Here is a 12,550-nt window from a genome sequence, read left to right as displayed (position 1 = left end):
CCGCGTGGTGGGGGGGAGCTCAGCCCCGGGGCGATGGCAGCGCTGCCCACCCCCCTCCAGCCGAGCGGGCGGCAGCGGCGGTGCATGAAGGCGGCTGCAGCTGTGGATCAGCTGCTGAGGGGAGAAAGGGGAGGAGTTTGAGGGGGATCAGGAAGCGGCGGAGTGTCTCACACCTCTCGCGCTGCCATGGCCGGCTGAGGGGGGATCGCCGCCGCGACCGGGGAGGCGGAGGCGCGGGCTGGCGAGCGGGCGGCGGGCAGGGGCCGGGGCAGGGCGCGGCGGCGGCATGCGGCGGCGGCGGGGCGCGGGGGGCAGCATGCGGTCCGTGGTGGGCTTCTTGTCCCAGCGGGGCCTGGCGGGCGACCCCCTGCTCACGCAGGACTTCCAGCGGCGGCGCCTGCGGGGCTGCAGGAACCTCTACAAGAAGGACCTGCTGGGACACTTCGGCTGCGTCAACGCCATCGAGTTCTCCAACAATGGAGGCCAGTGGCTGGTCTCAGGTAACCCCCCTCCCCCTGCCCCGGGGGAACAGCCCGCGGAGCGGCCGAGCGCCGAGCTAAGATGGTTGACAGCTTCCAGCCGCCGCCGTGTCCGCGGGGCGGGGCCGGGCCGGGCCGGGCCCGATGCAGTGCGGGGGGCTCCCGCACGGCCCTGGGGCGGCCCCGGCCGCGGGTGCTGCGGGAGGGGAGAGGCGGGGCCCGCGGGCGGGGCGGGTGGCGGCGCAGGCCCGGCCGGGCTGGGCCGGGGCCTCGGTGGCTGCTGCAGGCCTCGCTCGCTCGCTCCCTCGCCCCGGCCGGGCCGGGCCAGGCCAGGCTAGGCCAGGCCGGGCAGTCGATGGCCGATGCCGCCCTCCCGCCAGGCCTGACAGCGGCAGGGGGCCGGGTTTGCTTCCCCTCAGAGGCGGATCTTGGGGCCCCGCGGGGCAGCACCGCCCCCTCCCCCACGGTGTGCCCCCCCAGGAGTGGGGGGCAGTGGCGTGAGAGGCGCGGCAGGCGTGTGGTGTGGGGCAGCGGGTGCCCCAGGCCGGGGGCTAGGAAGCAGTAGGCTCGGGGGATGCCCCCCCCCCCCCCACTGGGTTGGTGTTTTTCATGGTGTGAGAGGCGGGGAGAGCTCGGGACCAACCCGACCCGGCTGTCCCTCGGGGTTTGTGTTGGGAAGGGCTGGGTTGAGCTTGTGAATTGCCTCTGCCTGCTTGGCAGTGCTGATACAGCCTGGCACCCTGGAGGGCATCCTAAGGCACCCTCCCCCCCAGTGCCACGACACCCTATACAAAGCGAAGCCCCCAAACACGACCAGTCTTCCCAAAGGCTGCCTCTGGGGGGGGGTCACAGGTGTAAAGCTCTTGGGATAATGCTTTTGGAGTGAGAGTATCCACAGGGGAAGTGGCAGGGACCTAACTGTGGAAGCCCCTCCCCTGCACCGAGTTTGCATGCATCTCAGGTGCCCACCTTGCTGCTTAGATCTGTCCCTGATTCTCTCCCCCCGTCCCCCGAGGGAAGCAGTGCCTGGTTTTGGGTTGGTTGTGTGCATTTTGCCTTCTTTTTTCTTTTAAAGAAAGAGAGAGAATCAAAAAGCCTACTACTAAAAATAAGGTAATGAGCCAAACTAGTATGAGCTCTGTGAGGTTTTGCTCTCTTCCTCTTTGGGAAAGCTGTGGTCTTGTCCTGGAGGTGTTGCAGTTACCTTGGTAGACATCCACTTCCTGGAAAGTGCCCCTACCCTCCATCCCCCCAGAAGTGGATTTCTGGAAAGTCATAGGAAAAGAGGAGGAAATTTCTTTCCCATCCCTAGCATTCATATTCACAGGAAGGTATACCTTCTCCTAACATGTCTTTTGAGGCCCTACAAAAGGCGATGTTTTCCCACAGTTTAACAGGTGCACATCAATAAGGCTGCTTTCTTGCAGACCTTTAGAGATCATTCAGAAGAAAATCTTTACATATAGATATCTAATTTTAAGATTAAACTGGAATCATAACTAAATTTTCTGACTCTAATGGTTTAGGCAAATTTTCAAATATGGGAAATTTACGCTTAAATCCAAACTTGTATTGATGCCCACAAACAAACAAAGAAGAGAGAGAGAGCTCAGATTACTGGAGCCAGCTGTAATACACTGTTTCACTTTCAGTGACCACAAAATCCAAAATGCTTTTCATTATAAAACAATAGCAGATGGATGCTCAATTAAGTCTCATGCATTTAAAAAGTAGAGATTTCACTAAAACTAAACCGGGAAAGAAGCTAAAGGTACAGGTAATTATTGTTAGGAACAAAAAAGGAAGGAAATGAAATTTGTTTTCTGAGGAGGGGGATGGGGACTCAAAGGGAGATGAGTTATGGGTAGTCTCCATATGAAAATCTGAAATAGCTGCTCTAGTAAATGCTATGGTGTAGACAGAAGCCCTTAAACTAGCAAAGTTACTGCTCCCTCTTCCCTCAATATAGTCAGGATGTAGAGGCAAGGGAGAAGTAGTGGAGACCTCAGATGGGCTTTCTGCAGTCTTTGGGTGGACTTGGGTCGGAGTGTGTGAACAGTGAGGATCCAAGCAGTTTTTCAATTGCTGTTTTAATGTCTATGCTTCTGTCATATAGCTTTGCTAAACCTGTAGGCCTGTTACACAGCTTGCAACTTAGTCTTTAATAGGGCCAGTTTAAGTACAAAGGGAATAGTATGGCAGCATGGATGCCCTAATTCTTTGCAACTGTTGCCCTACGTCCAAACTAGCATAGTTCTCAGCTGTGTCCATAGGAGTGCCTTGTGTGTGTATATATTCCATGTTTCTTCACACAACCTAGAAGCAGAATGTCTGAAAGGAGTTTGGCAGGTTGCTAATTTACTGGCTTAGTAAACCATATCTGACCACTTGAATAGGATTTGTTACAGCCCCAATTGGTTGCCCACTTAGAATTTTGGTCAGAATTTCCCCAGTGTATATACATGCCTGTTAAAATCGTCTTTCAAGCTTATTGGTGTCTATGACCACTTTAATATTAATATTATGAAGTTTTAGAGAGTGATTATTTCTAAGTAGGAGATCTCAGCTGGATATATTCAGTACGTTAGTTTTTTCTGTCTCACCTTTTGTGCCAAAAAAACTTACTGAATTTCTTGAAGTTTGAGAAACTTTTTGGGGTGTCTGTGTTTGGGAAAACTTTGTCCAGCTTATTTCAAATGTGATGGAAAACCTCTAGATTGGCAGGTTAGATTTAAGACCTATCTTGAGGCTTTTTAAATTGGGAGTGCTTTTGCACACATTTTCCTGTTTCTGCATTTGCCACGTTTTCCTTCATGCATCCCTGTTATCTTTTATAAAAACAAGTATCTGGTTATCAGTGCCTCTTTCTCTTAGTGGCTCAGTTTGAACTGGAAAAGAAAACTTCTAGGAGACAACGTAGTCCTAAATTCCCTTAATCCATGTGCATAATCACCTACTCAAACTTCCTACTGCTCTTCCCCTCCCATGGCTTAATACCGTTTTTAAATTACCTTCTGATAACTGAGAGTTTTAATTAGAAAGCTGAAGGGATGTGGGAGAGTGGTCATCATGCACCTGTCGTTCTGTTACCAGGCAAGTCTGAGGAACATGACTCAAAAACAGTATCATAATATGACCTTAGCAATTGTTGTGGCGTATTACCACTTAGAGGAATTACTTTATCAAGGTCCAAATTCCATCCTGGTGTAAGCCCATGAAACTCCCTCATGTATATAAATTGTTGGATCACTGGGTTTCAACCGGTGGGCTTTTTGGTGTTTTTCTGCTTAAGTACTGGTTTTTCACTGACTGGGCCTGGTCTGTCCGGGAGTCAGAGAAACTAAGCAAATTCTCTTAAAGCTTTATCTTTACTAAACAAACTTACTGTACTAAGAACTGCTTAGTCCTTGTTACGCTTTAAAAATATTTGTGTCCACGTACAAGTGTTCTAAACAGTTTTTTTACGTTCCTGACAAATATTGAAGCAAATCTAAATATGGGATCAGTATGGACAGTACTAAAATATTCCATCCAGATAGTCCATCTGGTCTTGTCCTACAGTAGCTGTTCATTCCCTCAGCCTGCTGTGATGAGACCTATTGCGTAGGTGTTTGGGTAAAAGTTACTGCAGGTGAAGCAGTTCAGGGCAGCAGTGGTGTGAATATGGGACAAAACTGTAATGGCTTGGCACATCTACTGTGCAGGCAGTAAATCATCTCTCTTTAAACATGTTCTACCAGTGATACTACATGTTCTACTACCTTTGTACAGGGATTCACTACTTTTAGGGCTTGCCTTTGCTAAAGAAGTTGTTTTTTTTTTTTTAACCTCGTAGTAGGTAATATGCATGAGCTAAAGTGTCTCATTGTTTTAGTACGTGTTCCTTATGGTTTAGTTTATGCACATTAACTAATCAAGGTAAAAAACCCCCAAGGTTATTGGGTTGTTTTTTGGGGGGTTTTTTAAGTAGTTTACAGCCATTAGACTCTCTCATGCATCTCTTAAGTAATGCTTTTTTTATTCTTACCTACATCTCATGCCAGTAGCAGACTCATTACAACTTTAGGGGGAAGATTGTGTTCTGGGCATTTGGGGATTAGGTATGTATGTATAATGTTGTAGATAGATACAGAGTTGTCAGGGTCCTACAGAAGGGTGGCTGCAGTTCTGGGGTTACCCTGATCCTGGGTATTTGGCATGATTTCTATCCCTGGCTGAGAGTTTCATATTTGGATTTAAGCAAAGTTGACTTGTAATGAACCAAGGCACTTGTCCCTATTGAAGGCTAAGGTACATAACAAGTTAAAGTATTTAAAATGTGGTTTCACTCTGGGAAGTGACTAAAAATGGCGTTGTGAAGTTCCAAGCTGGTTTCTAATTTTCAAACGGCCAGTCTAGCAAACATAGCCCAAAATCTGAGAGAAACTGAATTCTTATTCTTTGCACATTATTACTGGTAACTAAGGTTCTCCCATCAGCGTTAAGCCCTCTGACATCTGTGCATCATTGAAAATGGCTTGCAGAGGCTTAATTAGGGGTTTAATAAATAATTCCATTGCACAAGAAATAAGATGTCCAGTATGTTTTCTTAATATACTGACTCAGCAGTACTGACAGGAACCAAAAGCTGGAGAACTTGCTCACGTAGATCAGTGATGCTCAACCTTTGGCCCCATGGGCCAGATGAGCAGTTTGACATGGGTCTGTGGGATAGTTTGTTCTATGCCCTGTGCACCAGGATTGGACCCCATGTTGCCTCCAACTGGTCTTGTGTCTGGATTGGGTCCTGCCCACTGAAATTGGGCTCCTATGTAGCCTTCACCCACTAGGATTGAGCCCTGCATTGCCCCTGGGTGTTGGGATTGGGCGCTGTGCTGCCCGGTGTGTCTGATCTAGCGTGCAGGGCCAAGGGAGAACAGCAGTTACAGCTGTGGGGAAGCAGTGACAGCATTATTTTTTGGACCCATGGGGAGCACTGTGGGTTGGATGGCATGGTTCTGGGGGCTGGATCTGGCCTGTGGGGCAGAGGTTGAGCACCCCTGACCTAAAGAGATGGAGTTCCCGAATATACACTGGGGGGGTGGCAATTCTGTTGAGAGTGAAGGTGGTGGTGTGATTTAGTCAAGTAAAACTAAATGTTGGAATTGTATTGGGGGGGGGGGGCGTGGTTGCAGTGTTTTGGAAGAGGAACTCATAGAATCATTACTCTAGCATACCTGTCTGTGAAATGATGGATTTTTATCAACAAAAATCCTTGAAAACAACTGTCAGTCTGAGAATCAGCATAGCAAATGTCGGCTCAGGAAGGAATCTTCATCAAGAAAGCTATGCTTTGCTAAAAAAACAACTCTACTCGTATCATGAGCCAGTAAATAGTGGTGGTGTGCGTCTATTAATGATTCCGACTACCACTCTAGAAGAGATGGGGTCAGAATTAGAGAGAGATCTTAGTAACTGATGGGTAGATTGTATTTTGAATTTTCTGTCTAGTGTGGGGTGCCAGTCACAGAAATTGCTGTCAAAGGTGAACAGTTCAGGACAAACTTCTTAAAATTCTAAATATCTTTTGCACTCTGTAGATGTTTCCTTGCACAATAAAAATACTCCCCCCTCAAACTTCTTGCAACTTCCAAAGATATTCTGCTCAAGTTCTGTAACATCAAAATCTTCTTATGGGGCCTTGGGCTCCAGAAAATGTCAGTACATTAAAACCTTGTAGAACAGATGGGGAAGTAAAAAAATGTGTGTTTTTACCACATTAGCCAGTGAGAAATCATCATCTTTGAAGAAGTGATGTTTTCTGACATAGCCTCCCTTGCTTATTCTGATGCAGTCCCCTCCTGGTACCCATGTAGCTCCTACTACTTCTAAACTTTAGTTTACTCTGTACTGTTCCTCCATTCATCCATGTTCTCTCTATTTCTCTTTGCCTGACAAGTTTTGGGAACAGGGGTCTCCATCTGCTGACTATGACTTTCCTGTTGTGTGCCACAGCAGAATTGCCTTTATTGAGGAGCTATAAGAGGCATTTCTAGGGTAGTTTTACATACCAATCTAAAATCCTTTGCCTAATTCCTACCATGTCCTAGTGGCAAGGAATACCCATTGATTGAGGTGCTAGCCTATGATACAGATATCTGGCACTAATGCCCGAGTTGTAGGCAATACAGTGCAAGGAGTGGATAGAGAAATGGGTAGAGGGTACATGCTTGTCTTGAAGTGGAGTCTGTAGTTCTGCCGTAAGGCACCTCTTCAGTTTGACAAATGTGGTTCTTCAGGCTGATGCAATTACTATGTAAACTTGTGAGAATCTTAATTTGATGCCATTCAAATTGGAGAACGAGGCATATATGGAGAGGTGGTGGTGGTTACTTTTTTAGTTGCCATATTGCTCCCACAATAGACTTATATTTTTGACTCTCTCTAAGGTCTTCTTTAGAGTGTGCATGTTAAGGAATATGATCTGAAAGAAATAACATACTGTAGTGATAACCATCCTTATGTACAGAATGCTTGAGAGAGAAATTCCTTAGCTATTGACAACTAAAGCACATTGTTGACACTTTGACAATAGCTCTCAGCTCTGAAAAACTATTTTAAAAGGATCAGTGACTGCCATGTTTCCTTACCTTCATGTCTTTCAGTGGACTACTGAATACATACACACGTCTACTTATTAATCACTCACAGGATAATACTGGAGCATGCTTATTGAGCTTTCTGTGCTAAATTTCCAACCAACAAAAAATTCAAGCTCATCTCGGCTTACAATTGACTATAATTTAACTGCAGTTTAACCAGACATGTTATGTGCCCACTCATTATCAAATGCATTACAACTCTAACCTATGTCATCTGTTAGTACAAAAATAAAGGAGGACTTGTTCCTTGCCCCAAGGAACTTGTACATAGTATGGAAGCACTGAATACAACTGTATAGCCCATCATGGTGACTGTTCCAAAATTTAAAATTCCCAATCTCTCAACTGTTAAATTTCTTAAAGAACACTTGACAGTATGGAATCCCATATGGGGAAAGGTCCTTACTAATAGTGTCATATGACACTAACAATTTTAACAGATCTGATTATTTATTTATTCTGGGTACGTCTATCTGAGATGTTTATTGTGGAGTAGGCTAATTACCGCTGCAGAAAACATCTTAGTATCTACATATGCAGGGCTATTAGGGTGGAGTAAACTGATAAGCTCTACAGCAGGGTAATACTTGTAAATAGTAGTAAATAAGTACTACCCTGCTGCAGAGTAAATAAGTACTACCATTCTGTGGGGTTTCTTACTCCACACAGAGCACCTGTAGACGCTAACCCGGCTGACTGGGGCATGAGGGTGCTTCAGTATGGGGGCTGCCTGCTGGCTAGCCTTGCGCTGGGATACCCTCATGCCCCAGCTAGCCCCTCTGTATCATGTTGAGCTGGGATGGAGCAGCACAAGACTGACAGGCTGACCCCTCCTCCTCTTCCTCCTCCTCCTCCCCCCCTCCCCTTAATGCCCCTGCTAGCCGGGGCTACTCCAACCCTGCTAAACATGCTGCAGTCCCGGGCACACAGTCAAACAGCGTGCCTGGAAGCAATAAGCACTGGAGTTTATTGCTTCAAATTCAGTGCATGTACAATGCATTTATGTATTTAACCAGGTTTAGTTAGTAAGAAACAGACCTGTCTAGTTCTCGTCCCTCCTGTATGTGCCTGTGTTTTGTACCTTTCTCCTCCCACACAACAGTCCAAAGTCTGTGCTTGGGTTTCTGATCATACAAGGAAATATTAAAATCTGGTAACCAAAACTCTTCTAAATGTAATGACCTGCCTAACTTCTGATGCCATCCTGTTTTGTTCACATAGTAAAAATCCCCACCAAAACTTATTTTGAGCTGAGCATGCTTGTCTATGCTTCTTTTTTGAAGCATCTTCATATCCCAATATTCATACAGGTACTTCTCATAGGAAGTCCATGTTCAGAGAGCACTGTCAAGTACAATTATTTCCTGAATATTTTTTTCTTAATAATAATCATTAGTTAATGTTGTTTCTAGAAACCCAAATCTTATATTAAAGTATTTCTTTCCTTGCCAGATTTCTTCTCTCATCTGTCTGGCAGACTGTCGGTTTTTTTGTGGGTTTTTGTTTTTGTTTTTTTTTATGAATGGCTTATTAAGATAATTGTCAAAAGCAGTGGTGCTCAATCTTTTTATAAGCAGGACAAATAATAAAATCAGAATTTCAGAAATAGGCTGAGGACCGCATAGAAAAACGTTGTTGGAGTTTTGCGTACGTGGTGAACTTTCTAAGCTCACCAGTTGTTAGTGTGGGCTGGCCAGAGCCACTGCTTTTGCCTGGTTCCAGAGTCCAGGGGATAAGCACTGCCGCTGCTCATCCCCTCTTTTTCTCTGCTGTGGCAGGGGGGAAAGAGGGGACAAAAGATGGCCTGTTTATCTGGTCACACAAGTAGTGGCTGTGGCCATAGCTCACACTGACATACTAACAAGCTCACTTGGCTCCTTGTACACTTAGAGCTCTTTCAGAAACCACACTGACACAGTGATGGGCTGTTCACACAGGTTTCGCAGGCCGCATCCAGCCTGTGGGCCATAGGTTGAGCACCACTGGTCAAAAGCATAATGAGCTCTAAAGGAAAATGGACTTAAGTACAGAATTTTGTTGTTATTTTTCCGTACTAACTGATCTCAGACAGGTATTCACCACAAATGCATCTTAATCATTTACGAATCTAGAACTCTTAAAGCTTTGTGTAGCTAGCCATAGGTTTATAGAACAGGTTGATAATATTGTCTGAAATCTTCCAGGACTGGCGAAGTCTCCTTGTAGGGCTGCAGCTGATAGCAGGAAAATAACTCTTTTTGCCAGTGTTATTAAATCAGCATCTTAAATGACATATAAGTTATATGGTGAAATTAGTCTTTTTACTAATGGCAGACAAGATTCTTTGGATAAATCTGATATCGTTTATTAGACCAACTAAATAATTGGAAACATTTTTTCTTAGCTAGCTCTCAGTTTAAAAACCCTTTATCAGGCTGAGGAAGCATCTGTAGTTTGTGTGTGCTCTTCTTGAATGGAATGAATAGCAAAGAAGCCAGAGACTGGCGAGGAGTCAGTGGGTGACACACAGGTGGGTGGGGTGGCAGGGATGGTGAATGTAGCAGGTAAATGGTGGAGGGGTATCTGGGGAGTTGGATGTCAGGCAGGCTATAATGCATCATAAATCCAATGTCTAAATTTAGTCCATCTTTTTTTTTGTATCCAGGAGGTTGATGAAGTTCATAGGCTCGCCTATGAAAAGTGTTTTGTAAATTCATTTTACTAATAGAACTTGTGTTAATGTAGGGAGGATTTCTACTAGCAGATATTGATTAGGGGTGATGTATTTTTTGGACTTCTAACTAATGCAGCTATGACAACATCATCTTTTAGTCCAGACCAGGTATGAGAATCTCTCCTGTTACTACAGGTTGACCATGTCCATTGATGCAGGAAGGATGGCATGCTGCATCCCGAAAATGAAAGCATTCAACATTTTAGACTTAATCTATTTTTTCCTGTGTTTTCTCTCCATAAATTTTATTATGCTTGTGTTGTGAGGTGTTTTTAGGAGTTTATTCCAAGTCTTCTATTATTATTATTATTGGTTTTTAAACCACTTGGGGGGAAATATTCATGTAAGGCTTTGCATGAATATTCACAGTGTTGATTCCCTTGTTTCTGTCCTCCACCACTTCACATGTAGTTCATGTAACACAGATTTTCCTTCCTTTTTAAAGGAGGGGATGACCGCCGGGTACTGCTTTGGCAAATGGAAGAAGCCATCCACTCCAGAGTCAAGCCAGTTCAGTTGAAAGGGGAGCATCATTCTAACATCTTTTGCCTGGCTTTCAACAGTGGCAACACAAAAGTATTCTCTGGAGGTAAGAAGGAGCTATGAAAAAGAAACTTGGCCTACAAAAAATGTAAGAACCATAAGCCAGATTCTACCTTCCACAAAAGCCTTTGACACAATGTTTGGAACAAAAAGGGTCTTGAAGCTGTGCTGAATGACTGAGGATTCCCCTGGAACAGGGAATGGTTGAAGCTGAGCTGGCATACGGTAATCCCTACCATCACTCCTGTCCCCTCCTTTTTGGGAGAGGCCTAAGCAGGTGTAGGTTGCTCTAAGATAAAATTGGGTCTAAATCGGACCCTGCTGTGCCACAGACAGAGAAATGGTAGGTGGTTAAAAGTCTCCTTTGTTCTTCCCTCTTCTCAGCTTCACCAAGCAAAGCCTTGACTCAGCTTAGGCAGGCCCTTCATCTAATGCGTCTCTAACATTCCTTGCACATTTGTGGAACCATACGCAAATGTTAATCAAGGGGAGGAAACAACTTCCATTTGAACTGACGGCTTCTAATTCACACTGGGGTCATAATAACCAAAAGCCACTGCCATCTGGTGACTGTTTGTTTTCTTTGAACCAAGCTCATGATCTCATTTCAAGGTGTCAGTAGAAAAGGTGTCTTTGTTGATGATATTCTACCATATTTGGCACTGATTGGTTCTGTTGTTGGTAGTTTTATCTCCCTTTGGTAATTTAATTGTTTAAAAATTGAACTTCTTTCACTCTTAAAATTTAGGGTTAATGTTTGCTGGGATGAGCTAGAAAAATGGTTGCTATTGAAAGGTATCAGTTCAGATCCGATACCTTTTACCAGTGCTAGATTTCTGTCTTCTTTTTTTTTATTATGAAACCTTTTTAAAAGGAGTGGGGTGGGGCGGAACATCTATCAGTGAATGGCTCTTTGGAAGCATATCAAAATCTGGAGTCTTTTGTGATGTACTTCATTTCCCACTGTAACATGATCAGTAAATGAATGTATAGTTTGGCTTATTTGTTTGAGCACCCATTCTTGAGGCTTCTGAGCATAGTCCATAATTGCCTTTTTCCACTGAAATTTGTGAACTTAAAACCAGTTCCATGAACTGATTTGCAGATGCAAATGGTGGAAACTGTTTTTCTCTTATGCTGTTCTGAAATTTTAACACCTTTTTGAAGAATAACATGATCTAGTTTGAGACTGAGTCACTTTGCCCTTGCAAATTAGACTCTGAGAAATCAGTAATCAAAAAAGAAAAACCTTCCCCTGGGTTCAGGTGTTTGACTCATTTGTGGTCTGTGGTGCATTTATTGCTGATTAGTGTTTCATATCAGATGCCACATGCACACTAGTTTCATCAAACCAGTATGAGGCATATGGTGTTTCCTGTGCATCCAAGGTAAAATTTGGGTAGGAGAAGGTAGCAATTTACTTTAGACACAAGTGACTGAGAGTCTGACTCCTGGGTCCTGTATCAATCCATATTAGTGTTTTGCTGTATAACTTTGGGCAAGTCTCTCATGCTCTCTGTTGCCTCCATTTTATATCCAGACTTATGTTTCAAGGATCTCGGAGCTGTTGATAAGATAATTCATGTTTTTATTTTTTTCCATATGCAATTCCATAGTAGCATTTTGAGTTAAATGTATTATCTGATTATATCTGTAAACTGAAAAGATAAAAATATACACAGTTTGCACAAATTGCATAAAGTTTATGGAGCTCTTAGTTCATGGTCACAGTGGAAAACTTCTCTTCAGGGTAAAATGTCTGACAACTAGCGTAACAAAATTTTGGCAGATTTTTCTCAAAGCGGTTGTAGCTTTCCCTTTGCCCCTGCTCACTCCTCCCCTCCCTCACCTGAAATGTACATATTTTATGTACAAAATAGCTCATCCAAAAGATCTCAAAGCAGCATGTGTATATAAAAAGAATATATTCTATTTAGCTATTTGTAAAGTGGAGGGCAAGAGCAGCACAGCAGTCTCTAGAGAAAACTGAACCAACAAACCAGGCAAGCCACTTATATGAAAGTGCTACAGACCCTTATATATATAATATGAGCATATGTTCAGTTTAATATCCAAAGGATCATAACTTCATGGAAATCTGTTTTCTGCCTTGGGTAGATGGGAAAAACTGAACAAACCCTAGAAAGAACTGAATTTGTAGCTTCGTAAAGGCC

General features: G+C 44.2%; 1 protein-coding gene across 1 annotated transcript in view; it reads left to right on the top strand.

Annotated features, from left to right (window-relative positions):
• Positions 1-271: 271 nt before the first annotated feature.
• DCAF5 (DDB1 and CUL4 associated factor 5) overlaps positions 272-12,550 on the top strand; it is a 107,803-nt gene continuing 95,524 nt past the window's right edge. The window contains exons 1-2 of the mRNA XM_059722899.1: positions 272-500; positions 10,279-10,422. Coding sequence (XP_059578882.1) covers positions 287-500; positions 10,279-10,422 — 358 coding nt within the window. The 5' untranslated portion in view covers positions 272-286. The remainder of the gene's footprint in view (positions 501-10,278; positions 10,423-12,550) is intronic.

Source organism: Alligator mississippiensis, chromosome 2 (genome assembly GCF_030867095.1).
Source record: "Alligator mississippiensis isolate rAllMis1 chromosome 2, rAllMis1, whole genome shotgun sequence".
NCBI lineage: Eukaryota > Metazoa > Chordata > Crocodylia > Alligatoridae > Alligator > Alligator mississippiensis.
This window is presented reverse-complemented; position numbering and strand designations above follow the sequence as displayed.